Genomic DNA, 14,586 nt, shown 5'->3' on the forward strand with positions numbered 1-14,586 from the left:
TAAAAACAATTTTTAAAGTTATATAATCTTATCTTCAGAGAGTGGGTAGACCTTTGCAACAAGGGAATCTTAAAAAGTAGGGTTTACATATCCTGGGAGATATTGTCCTTCGTATTTTCACTTTCAACAGAAATAAGAGTCAGTATATGTTTGCAAAATAAGATTCATAACTGAACTAGGTATAAGAGTTAAAGATCAACTTAATACAAAATTCTTGTAATGTCAAATTTGGCAATACGTAAATTATTTATCACTATTATAAACAGGGAATTAAGTAAAGCAACAACATTCTAAATACAGACTCTTGGTACAATTCTCTTCCTTTTTTTATACATCATAAATACCTGCAAAATACAGTGAAGCTGTATTATCAAATTCAATAAATGTTACTATATTAAATAATTTAAGATTTATATGCTTCTCTCCATGTAGTCCCAAACAATCAGGCCTGATTGTCTTACCATTCCCTAATGAATAAGTAACCAAAATTGTTCTTGAATGTGTTTTTAATGTATCCTCATTAGTCATCCATTGTATATACTACTGGCTTACTCATCATCGTCACGTGGAATTTTGCCTCACTGTCTCAATAATGTCAATATGCAAGTGTGTGATATTGTTAAAGGCTGCCACGTTTGATCCAAGATAGTAATCATTTTACTCCAGCATATTTGCTCACTCTTAGCCATTACAATATTTCAGCCCAGCCATGATTTATTGAAATGTTATGTTAAAACAAACAAAAAACCCCAAACCAACAGTATTATTGAATAACATTACTAAATTGTTTACCTTGATACTCCTCAACAAATTCCAGTGATTATTACTTTGTAAAATAAAAAAATTCTTTTTATATGTGCACTTTTTATTAACCAACAGTATTATTGAATAATGTTACTAAATTGTTTACCTCGATATTCCTCAATAAATTCCAGTGATTATTACTTTGTAAAATAAAAAAAAATTCTTTTATATGTGTACTTTTTATTAAAAATAATTGTTCTTTTCCTTAGAGAAAAAAATAATCGGAACAATTTACTTCTAAAGGACCATGCATAAATTTTATTCACCTCATATATTAATTCTTAGCCATCTTCTTTCAAAAACACAATTATATGCTTTCAAATCTCCCCTTAGATATAAACCAATCATGATCATAGTTTTATTGCCTTTATATACCCCTATCTTCTTGATATTCTGGCATGAGAGTAAAAAGTGAATCTTCTCTATCAATATGTACCATCACTGTTTTCAACAATGTTAATATAGTTTTTAAGTGTATATATATTTTTCACTCTTTCCTAACGTACGTAAGTATCAACTTCCCTTTCTGGATGACAGAAGTAAGCAGAAATTGACATTTATACGCCTGTGATGAAATCCCAATCTTTTTTCTGAGACTACACAGAACACTTCTTCATGTTTAAATTTAAGTTACTGCTGCCAGCCTTTATTATCTATTATATAACCACATTAAATTTAATCAGATATACTGCTGCCACTTCTGTGAAATCCCTCTGTAGTGCAGTCACTACAATCCTACATGTTTTTACTATCTTCAGGTTTATTCTGTAAGCAAAAAAAATAGGGGCACCTTATAATTTACATTTATCAGTATTTATTCCAGGTAATTAAGTAAAATCCTTGGACATACACTCTACTGTTAAGAGCACAAAAGGACTTTCTGGAACTATGTCTTTAACCTAAACTCATATCACACATCCAAAGACATTAAGATATTGCATTTGCACTTTCAAATCAATGTAGTTTATGTACTATGTTTCTGAACACAATAACATAAATATAAAAGCAAACATTGCAAGCAACCACCTACCACACAAGATTGAAGGGACTGATCTGAAGAAAAGACTTCAAATTTGGAGCTTCAGTTTTATTAAGTGTGTATGGCAGAGTTTTATTACTTTAAGATTAGTTTTAGTTCAAAAATTTTCATGACTTCTCAAAAAATATGGAGAATAGTTATTGTTACTAAGTGAAAAGAAAACAACAATTTTCAAATTCATTCTTAAGTAAGGACCTCAATAAACTTTTGAACACAGAATAAGAAAAGCCTCTTTTAAGAGTCAAGTTTAAGAAAAAAAAATCATTAAAATAAAATATCAAGTTTATGAAAGGAAAAGATTGAGATGTATTGTGTCCAATATGTACATCTTGCAAATATATATATACTCATATACACACATATGGAAGTTCTTAATAACCTATTTTTTGTTTGCAATCATAGGCTGTCCAAAGCAAAAACCAGTAACATATCATTCTCTGGTATCCACAGGAATTTCTTCTTAAATGGGCAAAAAGCCCATACTTTTCTGATTTTTTTAAAATTAAGAAACACAGTGAGCCAGCACATTGCCATAAATAGAGCATATTTCTGGTTTTAATATTACATTTAGAATAATTTGTTCTCACATGAGTACATACACAGGTACCTCAAACCTGACAGGAAACTGGTAATGATGTTAGTTAGTACTCGAAGGACAGAGGAATCTAAATTAAAGCAATTTACTTGCAGGAGATCAGGAAGATTCCTCATAATAGGTACTTTGACATTCTTCTGTTCATTTTCCTGACACACTTAATTTTTCTGGATTCCTGCTTTGCAAGTTATACCTATTTAAATTTTCTTACTTGTTCTTGAATTCGAACAGATTGTTAGAATACACACTTGATGTGTAACCTCTGTTATAATACACCTCTAAATTTAGCCTTGATATTTTAGTTTGTAGTTTAAATGTATGCCATGATGTTCAATAAATTTTCCTCTTATAAGAATCACAGGTGTTTGTTTTTAAGTAGTTTCTACTATCAACCGTGTTAAAAATGCATGATTTTAACGTAGCAATGAAAAAAAATTGAAGAACTCTTACATAAGATGGCTGGTTTTGTTCTTGAAATTACTGAGCCAGACTGCCATCTATTGGAAAATAAATATTTTTAAAATCATACTTTTTTTTTTTAAATGGAAAGTACTATAAGTTATTGTCAAAAGCTGATTTTGCTAGCAATCATGCTTAAGACAAATGTTTCCTTTTAAAAGGTTAAGCTAAGTTAACTAAACTGTGATACAACCAAGGATTTTCCTACATCTTTTGCCACCTCATGTTTTCTGAGAACATGCTTTGAAGCACAGCTCCTTTTCTGACTTGTTGAACAATCAAATCCTAGTTATTTGGAGTGAAAGTTTTGTATTTTGCAAATGTAGAAAAACTGTAATATGTCAGCGCTGAATAATACACAAGTATAAGGCATTCCCAGCTTCCCTGTGCAGCAGCTATCAGGGCTTCCCATGTCTTTGCATACACAGTGGAACTAAAGGGTGTTCAAGTCACAATGTCCAAAATAGGGGAAAAAAAAGGCAGACAGGAACTGGGAGTAAAAATCTATGAATCCATCATCTAGTCCATCCAGTGTACAAGCCTTTGAGAAAAATGGGCAATTCCAACTAAAATCATGCCTATATAAATGCCTTTTTGGAGCTCTCTCTGAGTAGTATAATAACCCACATTTCCAGTTGCAAAATTATGTTCAACCTGGCCTTTAATTTTGAGGAAACAATGAACAGGGCATTGTTGTCTGTAATCTCATAATATATATGTTTTAATGACTGGTGAAGACAGACTAGGAAACATGGAATTAATATTTTAGATGACAGCCCATCAGAAGGACTTTGTAACACAGCCAGATTTACAAAATTGAGCACTGAATTTATAAAGTTTCCAGTGTAGCTTTAACTTGACTGTCTTTATTCTTTATAATGTACTCTTCAAATAAATTATCACGTTAATTTATTCTCATCTGACTTGTGCTATTCAGCAAACAAGCACTGACAGTTTTCACCCTCTTCAATAATTGCTCTCCTCATTCAAGAAGCTAACACAATCTGCTTTTTCAGAACCCAAAATTTTTCCCCGTTTCCCTTTCAGCTTTTGGAAGGAAATGTCCTATGGGAACATTTTTACTCATCTCCAGATCTGTTCCTATTCACATCTACACTATGGTGTCTATTCTTATTCTCCTTACTTACTGCTCCATTGTACCCTCCTCCTCCCAGATGATCAAGCCTTCCAGTCCTCAACATCCTGCCCTTCCATTTTCCTATTCATCTCTTCCATGTTCTGAAGAAACTTAAGAGTCAACACAGAGCTGACTAATAATTTGGAATTAGGGTGACTAAACCCAAAATTTTAACCCAGAAAGCTTTTTTTCAGTTTCTCCTAACCTCAGAGTTGTGCAAACTCTGCTTCCTACATGACTTTAATATACTGTAAGCACACATCACACACCATACACAGAAACATATTAAGTAATAAAACATGTAGTGTTTTCAATGCAAAATTTGATAAAAAGAAAGAAGTCCCTTACTCCAAACATACCAGAACAACTTGCTACATGGTTGGATGACTAACTGTCCAATAACTCAGCAAATGGAAGACTGGATTCAATTCTGTCCTTGATCTAAGAGAGTTACAACCCACAACTTCTTCAAAAGAAAAAGTAGTATTCTACAGGTGCTGTATCACAGAGCAACAATGCATGACATCTGAGGCCAGAAAAGGAACAGATTGCCAGACAATAGAGTCCCAAATCCTGCTCTCAGGATTGAACTGCTATTTTCCCAGTGGTTGTAAAATCCAGAAAGAATACTGGAGGGAATCAGGCTGATGCTCAGTCCTTTATTTGGGAGACTATAAAGGTGATGTTAAAACCCACCCTTATGCCATAGCGAGAAATGAACACCACTCTACCACTCTCCAGATGAAGCCTTTTACTGTCAAGCTACTGTATTAAAAAGCAGGCATCCCCACTACCCTTACACTAAACAAAACCAGTGAACTCTGCTCTTTCAAATAAGAGATTGGCACTTAGATTCAGGAGAGAATTCCAGGCTTTGGATCCTAGATAGACAAGACACTCCTTTCTGCAGTCCTGAATCAATCTAAACCTTATTTAGACAGAGCAGTACCACAGGTGATTTGGCTCTCTTCAAAGGAGCCAGTTGTTTAAAAAAAATGCTTTGAAATACACTTTCCTTCCTGATGTTTTCTCTTTCACATGCCCGTGTTATCCTCAGGAGGTGGCTCCTGATGTTCCTTGCTCCAACTTACTAGGTTTTTGACCCACAGGCTACTACTCCAAACAGGAATTCCTCAGTTTTTGTCTCCTATTTCTCTGAACAATAGCATGATGCAAAAAATACAGATGCCTCCTAGCAGCCAGTTTCTTTGCAGAATCTCCCTAAGGGTCATGAAGTATCTTGACTTGGGTTTTGGAACCTGTTCAGATGACTGGACTACAGGAGAAGTCAAAAAGCCTGCACCAGTCACTGTCTCTGGAACCAGCATTTGCCCAGGAAATGGTATCATCTGACACATTACCAACAGGGATCTGACTTCAACACCTCTTCAGAGCTGATGCTGGCATGGTCAGCAATGAAAGTTTGAGGAAAAACTGCTGATTTGAACCTGCAGTAACTACTTGCTTGTAAAGGCATGCCAGGTGCAGTTCTTAGCCCTGTGCTTGAGCGGGTAACAGAGAAAGAAAACACTTGGTCCTGCAGGCAGAAAGAGCCTGTGCTCCAGTGTTACCACACTCCTGTGCTGCCCCTGGCACAGTCTTGGCATGTGCATCAGCAATGAATGTAAGCTGAATGAATGCAGATGACAGAAGACCCCACTTACCCTACTGAGATTTTTATGGAAGCTTCCCAGGGAGGAGAAAACCAAAGTCAGAAGAAGCTGTAAGAATCTTTCTCTTTAATACATATCCAAGGAATCTATTTCTGACTCTCCATATCTATATATGTCTCCACTTCTGTCTTTCTCTCTGTATCTCCATGTTCTTACACATAAATATTCATTTAAGTTTCTTCAGTCATCACTCTACTGTCACACTTCTTTCACCACCATGCTTGCTGGTCCTGCCCCCAGAGTAGTTTGGCAGCATTCACCTTTGTATCTATTTTCAGAGCTAAACATATCTCTTCATTTTAGTGCTCCTTCCTGATTACTCTTTGATGACTCCTTGCAGTGTGTGTGGGTTTTCGTATCATCCATGCACTATACAGTGAGTCTACACACCACGGGAAGGTAGCACTTCCCCAAAACTAAAAGACAGTGTGTCAGAACTGGGAGCAACTTCCTCTTTTTTTTGATGCAAGACAGCCAGGTAGCAACTGAACAGACTGAGTGACCTTAAAATACTTTAAAAAATGAAATGGATGTTTTAGATCAAACAGGAAAATCCCACATCACAGCAAAGAGTCCTCTCTATATGGGCCTGTATAGCTGTGTTTACTCTAGGGGAAAATGTGCTCTACCCTCCATGCTGACCTCATGTTGGGAGTGTGTATCCATCATCCTGATTCGACTTTTCTTTGAAAGAAAAGCTGGGTGCACTACTAGGAGAAAGCCACAGCATGCTTTAAACAATCCCCATTTCTGAAGATTTGTTTTCACATCTAGTTCAATATTCAAATAGATGCAGTCTCAAAAAATACATTTGTCTAATTTACCTTTGTATTTGCTTGCTGCACATAAAGTACAGATTTAGTATCTGAATACCTCCTATTCACATTGTATTTCATTTAGGACTAAAAATTTCAGTCTGAGTAGACGGAATTATATAGATTACATTTTCTGCAAAAAGCAGCTGAGCAGATTTAAATAGCAGTTAGCACCTAAATACAGAGAGACACTAGAAAGATGTATGAAAATGCTTAAATGGGATCAGTACCTTGTTCAGACTGACTTCAACATGGGTTATGTATCTAATCATTCAGACGTCTAGAAAGGCTTTACAAAAGTATCTACCGCATTTCAGGGCAGCTAACCATCTTTGTAAATCTCATTCTGTCTACATATATTGTAATAAATTCTCTAGAACATAAAAGTCCTTAACTTGCCATGTTTTTTCCCCCACATATGAGAGTATAATTTTTCTTAATTTATGAACAACATTAATTGAAATTTAGCACTTAGCATTTTCCCTCTGTTCTGTGCTTTATTCCCTGTGCAATCCCATTCACTTTACTTTCTGAGGAAGAAAATTCAATTTAAAAAAAAAAAAAGCCTTTTTTAAAGAAAAAAATAATCCTAGAGCATGTTATTCACAGGATTAGTAGCAATGAAGTCATTTTTTCAACTGTAGCTGGAAATCACTGAAGTATCACAACCACAACAATTTTCAGTATTGTGACTGTCGTTAATACCATTAGGCTACTGAGAAAGCTATATAGTAATAAAATGTATAAGAATCATAACTGAAGATGCTTAGCTGCTCCTTTTGGGGGCACTTCTGATCAGATTCTGCAAGCATTTAGTCTTTGGTATAAGTACTGAGCATACTGATTTCAATTGATTGATTGCTTAAAAAAACGTTCCTTGCACTCCCCATGCTCAAAAGAACAACTAACCTGAACTTTTGGTCATATTGGTGGTGCCATAAAAAGCCATTCTGAGGTGTGGTAGCAATATCTTTGTAAAATATGGGGAACATTAAATTCTAAATCTGTAAGGAGCACATGCTATATTATTTTTTTCTATTATAATGTTAGATTTGTATTATTCTCACTCTTGTACTATTTCTTTCTTGAATGTGCCATAAATAAAGCAGATATAACTGAATATATTGTCTTTGTATCCCATCTTACTTACTACATTAAGCTTGGTTTGGCTTCCACTGGTCATAAGTTCTTCCTCTGATACTTTACTAAAATTGTCCAGATAATGGTCTGATATTGTATGAGACAGATCTTCAAAAGAGTATTCCTTTTCTTGGCACAATTTGATTTCATCTAAGAGCTTTGACAATTCTCCAGTCACAGCTTCACCTTTAAAAACAGACACACCGTTAGTCAATAATTAGAATACCGGAGTAATTTATGCCTAAAAAGGAAATGCACATTCTTTAAATTTTATTGACCATCTGTTATAATCCATGCCTTATCATCTAAACAGTAATCTTCATGCACAATTCTCCCCTCAAAAATAATGGCATCTCATTCCAGAATGGGAATCTCTGGAGGTAATCTACATAATTCTGCATTCCCCTGTACCTTGCATTTAATTAGGATGAATTACAGTGTATACTTACCCTTTCTCTGTTTTCTAATCCTGAACATTGACTAGAAATAGCACCTATCCAAGAACGTAAAATTAATCCAGGAAATGAAAGTTTCTACAAACATACAAAATCAGTGTCCCTTACTCAGCATCAAGTTCATGTTTGCTGCTGTGATCAATTAATGCACTACATAGGTACCATAAACTGTAAGTAGGTTGGAACTGAGTTTCTGAGAATGCACATCTGTCCCATCAAGGTAGCTATGTTTTATAAACAATTCTTGCTCACTTTCCCGTGATTAAATGGAATGGTGGAAGAATATACTGGGCAAAACCCACAAGTTTAAAACATACTTCCCTACAGCAGTCTATCAGAAAACCATGTTTAGTGCATTCTGCACTGTTTCATGTTTTCTCCTTAATTTATCAGATATCTGTAGTTAAGAAATCTACCAAAATAGTAAGATAATGGGCTTTATATGTCTATACTAACTGAGGGCCAATGTTAGAAATACTGGTAGTAATTATTAGAATCACACTGAGTGCTAACTTTTCTGCAAACAGCCCACTGGCAGCAGCAAGACCTCCACAGAGTAAAAAGCTACTTGTTATGAACAACTGCATTAGGTTCTGATAATCTATTGCATAAGTGTTACACAGTTACCTCCAGTAATAGAAATGAAAATATGAGTGAAAGCCAAGTTTTTCCAGGGGCAAATAAGAAACCCCTTCTCTTGACTAGCTTACAAGAGTCATATTGTTGGAAACTACAGTTCATAGACTTGATAAAATACAGAGATAATTCCATTTTACTCCCTCTTTGGGAATAAAATGCTGAAAAGGAAAAACAGAGTCTAGAGTTCTTTTTGTGTCATTTTCCTTCAGTCATCACTGTTTGTTATGCTAGGTAAATATAAATATTTTAAAATATTTTTTAAACTACAGCTATGGCTAATTATGACTGGAACTTTCAGAACCAAGAACAGAAATTGTTAATGAAAATCATCTAATTGCCTTTTAATATCTGAGTAACAGAAATTTTGCATTCAAAACTCTTATTACTCTTAGTCAATGGTAACTTTGCACAAAACTTGTAAATTAGACAAAGATATAATTGGGTTTATCCATATTCAGCTTTTTAATTAGAAAATTGAAATTATTCCAGATTAATATTATAATAAATAAAATTTGAAAGTAAAATACCTAAATATTAAGAACTATTCTAAAATCATAATACAGTGCCCTAAAAAGAAACAGGACTACTGTTTCCTACAGAATTATGTTCATGTCCCCAGTCCCATGTTCTCCCACATATGGCCTAGAATATTTCTTACCAGGCAAGGATGAATTCTGTGTAACAAAACTGGAACTGCAAGGGTGCTGACTGACCTGTGAGTAAGTGTACACTAACTGGCTGGTTGATTGCTGCCAGAACAAACACATAAAAGATAAATTTTCCCTATTTCTTTCAGTGCAGGTACTAATTAAGGTCTATCCTCTAGCTACCTGTTTTCATGAAAGTCACAGAAAGATAATTGATACTGCTATCCCTCTTTCAAATTTGGTTTAAATTATTTGAAATTAGATTGTCAGAGGATGTCAGACAGATGGATAGGAAGCACAATCAAGTACAATTTCTTTTCTTCGGAATCAGATTATACAATAGACAAGCAGAAGCCAGCTAGCATGTTTTACAGTATTTACACCTTGAAAGTGGAAACAAGGAATGTGAGATCATGACCTTATCATTAAGAAGTAAAACATATTTTTAAAATATTTACTACTTAATTTCAGGACAGATATTTCTATTGCTTAGGGTAGTTGACTTCATGATTCTACTAATCTCAAAGGAACTATTTATCTTCATACACCATACATCTGTTAAGTACCCCAACAGTAAACATGAATCAAACTAGAGCATTTCTTTACTATCACCATGAAGATCATAATCTGGTGTGCAGCTTTAAACTTAGTTTTCTCATGAATGGAAACTCTTCCTCTAAGAAGAAAGGATTAGTTATTTGCCAGCAGTCAATTATGTTTACTTTGGATGATTACAGAAGACAGAAGCTAGGTTTGGTTCTACAGAAGGATGATTCTCATGGAAGAGCAGGATGACACCACACTCGGGAAATGCTCTACTTAAGTGGCTGTGGTGTGTAAAGGGTGAATCAGAACATAAGATGAAAGCATGTGCACATAGCAGTGATAGTTGTGGTATATGAAAGGTATGTTAGAAAATGAATGGAAGAGCAGTACACACATGATCTTTGAAAGAGACATTCAAATGTAACACAATTGTAAGAGGTACTCACTGGGAAAGGTAAAGTAAAGTCAACCTTTAACTTGAACGTGAACAACGCCTGCAGAGTATTTTGACATATCTAGTATCCTTTTGTTTTACTTGAATATGAAATGCATAAGGTCAGATAAATTAAAAATATTTAAGATCAAATAACATAATACACTGTAATCCATCAGTAACTTGTCCCTTCTGAGAATACAGTTCTTTGCTTTCCTGTACGACATGAATTACAGTGTACGTAGTCAAGACAGGTAATTCATGGTGTAAAAAGCTTCTCAATATCAATAACTTTCTTAATCTCTCTTTTTCATTTTGCATGTTTGTATGAATGTGTTAGCAATATAATTTTAATATTAAGGAAAAGTTCAGTACAGCTTCTGTATTCACAGAGTACATGTATTTACTTTTAGCCTTTGGAGACGGAGGAACTTCTGGGGACAAAATGCAAGACTGATGTTCTGCGCATTCCAGTGGGCGTTCCTCTGAAATACTTGCATTTCCTGATTCCATATATTCTGCAATTTAAAGATACACATACACTTAAACTCCTGAATTAAGGGGGTTTAATCCAATCAAAAGTATATCTGCTACTTCATTTTTCATTAAAGCCTTTTCAATTTTTCATATTACAACCTTGTAATTATTCAAAAACACTGCTGCAAGGCAATCATTTATTGAAAGTATTATAAAACACTATAATGGCCAGTTCTTTAATCTGCTGAAGCTGTTACAGAAATCTCATTGTAAAAGTAATGAGTTGAGACTATCCCTGTGTTTTTCTTGTCTCCTTGATGTATCTATGTAACTGTTCCACTATATTATTACTGGTGAAGGAGTCTTCCTTTGTTCTAAATTTGTGAAGAGTTTTTAGTCAAGATATTCAGAATGTTAGATATATTGATACTATTAAGAAAACCAAATATTCTGCTTGCAGCACAGAGATAGTACACAAGAAAAAAGAATGCAGTCTCAAAAGTCTAGTTAAAACTAGCAGTCTAAAAAGCAGTGTTCTAAAATTTTTGTGCTTTTTTGCTTTAAAACGTCCCTTGTTCCACCTTCATGAAGATGTTTATAAAAAGAGAAAAACATTGAATGATGCATATGCTAAACCTCAATTTCATTACTATTATTTTTGTGTAAATATATACATTTTTTACATGTGCTTTGGTACATAGGCTAGCTCAATGGAACACCAAGACCTTAATGAATGTTATTGTAGGACAAATATTAAATAATAAATTAGAAAATAATTCATACAATAGTGGCATTTTTTTCACAGCATAGTTGACTGGTTCTCAGTTCAGGCAGTTATTCTGCATCTGCATTTTCTTGATTTTCTGAAGCTGCTTAAACAAATTCTTTCCAATACAAGATAGTAACCCCAACAGTACATGTTGTAATACATGCAAAAGCAAACTACAGTAACTGCTTTCACCAATATCACACTGAAGGACTAAAGAGTTTCTGGGAAGTGAAATCTCCCTGATTTAATTTCTACAGTCTACAACACACTTGTTTAGCTTGCTGTTATTCCTGATTAAATAAAAAAATCCCCAAACCCAAATACAATCTGTGATAAAATAGACATCGGAGAAAATTAAATTGGAAATGGCAGAGAACACAGTGCAGTTTCAAAATGCTTTGCAGGTTGTTGAGTTTTTTTTAAAGAATGTATGATTTGAAAATGTCATATATTAAGTTTGATGGCTGGCAGTGGTCCCTTGGATAATCTGTCATACATTTCTTCATATGAAAATGGGCACTTCATTTTTTTGTGTAGTGCTGAAAGCAAAGAAGCAAAGATGAGCTCTAAGAGACCATGAGAAAACCAGCAGCATGACAAAATGCTCTGGAATGTTTTCCAGCTCTGTCAGCCATATTATAGGTCAAGTTAATGTGCAAGATGGAGGAGAAATAAAAAGGAAGCTAGACCCAAAGAAAAATAAAAGGAAAAAAGAAATTCACACCTGAAAATGTTTGCTTGGTAATTGTGCAACTGTCCAAAAGCAAACCTAAAATGAAGTTCTACCATGTGGGATTGTTAAAATTATTGGATCAATACAGATATTATTAGGAAAGGAAATGCAGGGGAGATTGTGAAGGACTTTAACCCTGCTGTCCAATATTCATATAAGACTGTGGTTTTAAAATAATACTCTATTTTTATTCTTTGTCAGGCCCCACTTTCAGACCAATGCACTTACCTGCTGAAGGCTAGTTCTGAGGAGGAAATCCCAAGTCCAACATAAATCTGATAAATACTTACTTTAAAACCTGCAGAGTTACTTCCAGAAAATCTCTACAAAAGGCTCAGCACAAGGTGTGGTGTAGAGGTTTAGAACAGGCCAGCAGTGTGCCATCCTTGTATGAGTGTAGCCCTTAAAACTTTGGACTTCTGTGGGATTTCTACTCCTAACTTGGTTTTATACTATTGAAAATTCTACCAGATATGTACAAGACAAATAAAAACATGGACTCAGTTGTGAAAGGCTTATAGTCTAGGTAAATATATACTTACCCATAATATTATCAAAGAAACAGAGACAAAACAGGTGATCTATGTCAAAACCCAAGAAGTTCACCCAAGCAGCGGATGCTTTTACCAGCAACCAAATTCTGTTCACCTGCAGCTGGCTATAAATTAATCTTCAAAACCTGCCCAAACTTATTTAAAAAGATGATACTGTTACCATCATCTGCTCTGACTACAGTGTACTTGAGAGACTGCTCTGGATTGTCACTTTCCTTAGAAAAAGAAAGATCATCCAGTACAAAGCCAAACTTAGTCAATTATACCACTTAAATACCAGAACAGTTTCCCCAGTTGTGGTCTCAGAGTTTAGAGAAAAGCCTGTCATTCTTATGACAGGGGAGAGTAAGGCTGTTTGGGACACAACCTGTCAGATTCATAAGACTTCCTTCACCAGCTTACTGTCATCCTGTTCCATGTTTCCAAGACAGCCAGCATGACTAGCATGTAAGAGGTGAAGGAAGCATATGTTAATACACATTTCAGAGATGTTTTCCTCACCGTACTGCTTTGGGAAGAATGGAAGATTTTACTTCTATCGACTCAAACGTCAGATTACAGTTCAGTGAGGATTAATACTAAGAATCTTGAAAACTGTGCCTGCTTAGTAGGATTCTTTTTCTACAGTTACCTCATTTTAACATAGCCATACTCAATCTAAATAGGGCCATGTGCACCAAAAGTAATAGCACAAAAGTAGTCACACAGAAGTAAAAAAAAGAGCAGTGGTTACTGGTCTTAACATCCGTTAGGCCAAAACCAAGCAGGCATGAAAGTGTTAACACGTAAGCAGGGAAACACAGCTGCTTCTCCACAGAGCAGCCAGAGCCAGGAAGGTCAGCCATGAAGAGAACATGGCTCAGGTCAGCTGGAGCTGCTGCTGAACTTTCAGGAGCAGTAAAAGCTCATGCTCTAGAGCACAGCTTGCCTTACCTTCAGCTCCTCTAGGTCCGAATTCCTCAATGAGGTGAGAGGATCAAGATTTTTGCTTTCTTTATAAACCTTAGCTTTTAGAGTAATGGCTACATTAGCCTCAGAGAACTTTCTACTTTTCCTTTTAATGGAAAAAAAAATCCAACAGCCAACTCTTTTTTTTTTTTTTTTTAATGAAGTAGGAGCTCCTTTCCCTTTTGTTTTAGAGCCTACTTCAGCCATGCCATGGGGTGGATTCACATAGAGTTCCTCCCTAAAGCAACTTCCCATAAAGAGACGAAAAGGCTTTTTAAACTCTAAAAAAGCCAAATTTGATTAGAACAAAAATCTGAACACTCACCTTTTCAAACAGAAGGCTCTCCAAGTAACTAGATTGGAGGAATAAAACCGGTTTTGAAAGCACTCCCCTCCATGGCCAATGTCCCTGTAGGGGGGATCCTTACTCCTTCTTCACTCCATGTCTTCCTGAAGGGCAGCAATGTTCAGAACACCCTTTGCCCTCCCCAGGGCTCTCCCAGAACCTGACTGAGGATCCTCAGCTCCTTTAAGTTCTGTCCCAGCCCCTGAGCTCTGTAAAAGCTCCTCCCAAAACAGCTCACTTGCTTCCCTGGGAAGGAGCCCACCTGAGGCTTCATGACCCAGTTCCTCTTCTCTTTACAGCAGCAGCAGTTACAGAAAACTGACTGGTAACTGCCACCGTCAGATGTGCTAAGATTACAGACTTGAGCTGAGATGGA

The 14,586-nt window shown here is 35.5% G+C and overlaps 1 protein-coding gene across 2 annotated transcripts in view; it reads right to left on the minus strand.

The window, feature by feature from the left end:
* Positions 1-14,586, minus strand: part of ANKS1B (ankyrin repeat and sterile alpha motif domain containing 1B) — a 446,786-nt gene that overhangs the window by 350,923 nt on the left and 81,277 nt on the right. For both annotated transcript variants that reach the window (XM_074870829.1, XM_074870833.1), the window contains exons 7-8: positions 10,791-10,901; positions 7,674-7,849 (exon numbers count right to left, since the gene is read on the minus strand). In XM_074870829.1, the coding sequence (XP_074726930.1) occupies positions 7,674-7,849; positions 10,791-10,901 (287 nt within the window). The remainder of the gene's footprint in view (positions 1-7,673; positions 7,850-10,790; positions 10,902-14,586) is intronic.

This window comes from Strix uralensis, chromosome 5 (genome assembly GCF_047716275.1).
Source record: "Strix uralensis isolate ZFMK-TIS-50842 chromosome 5, bStrUra1, whole genome shotgun sequence".
Classification (NCBI taxonomy): domain Eukaryota; kingdom Metazoa; phylum Chordata; class Aves; order Strigiformes; family Strigidae; genus Strix; species Strix uralensis.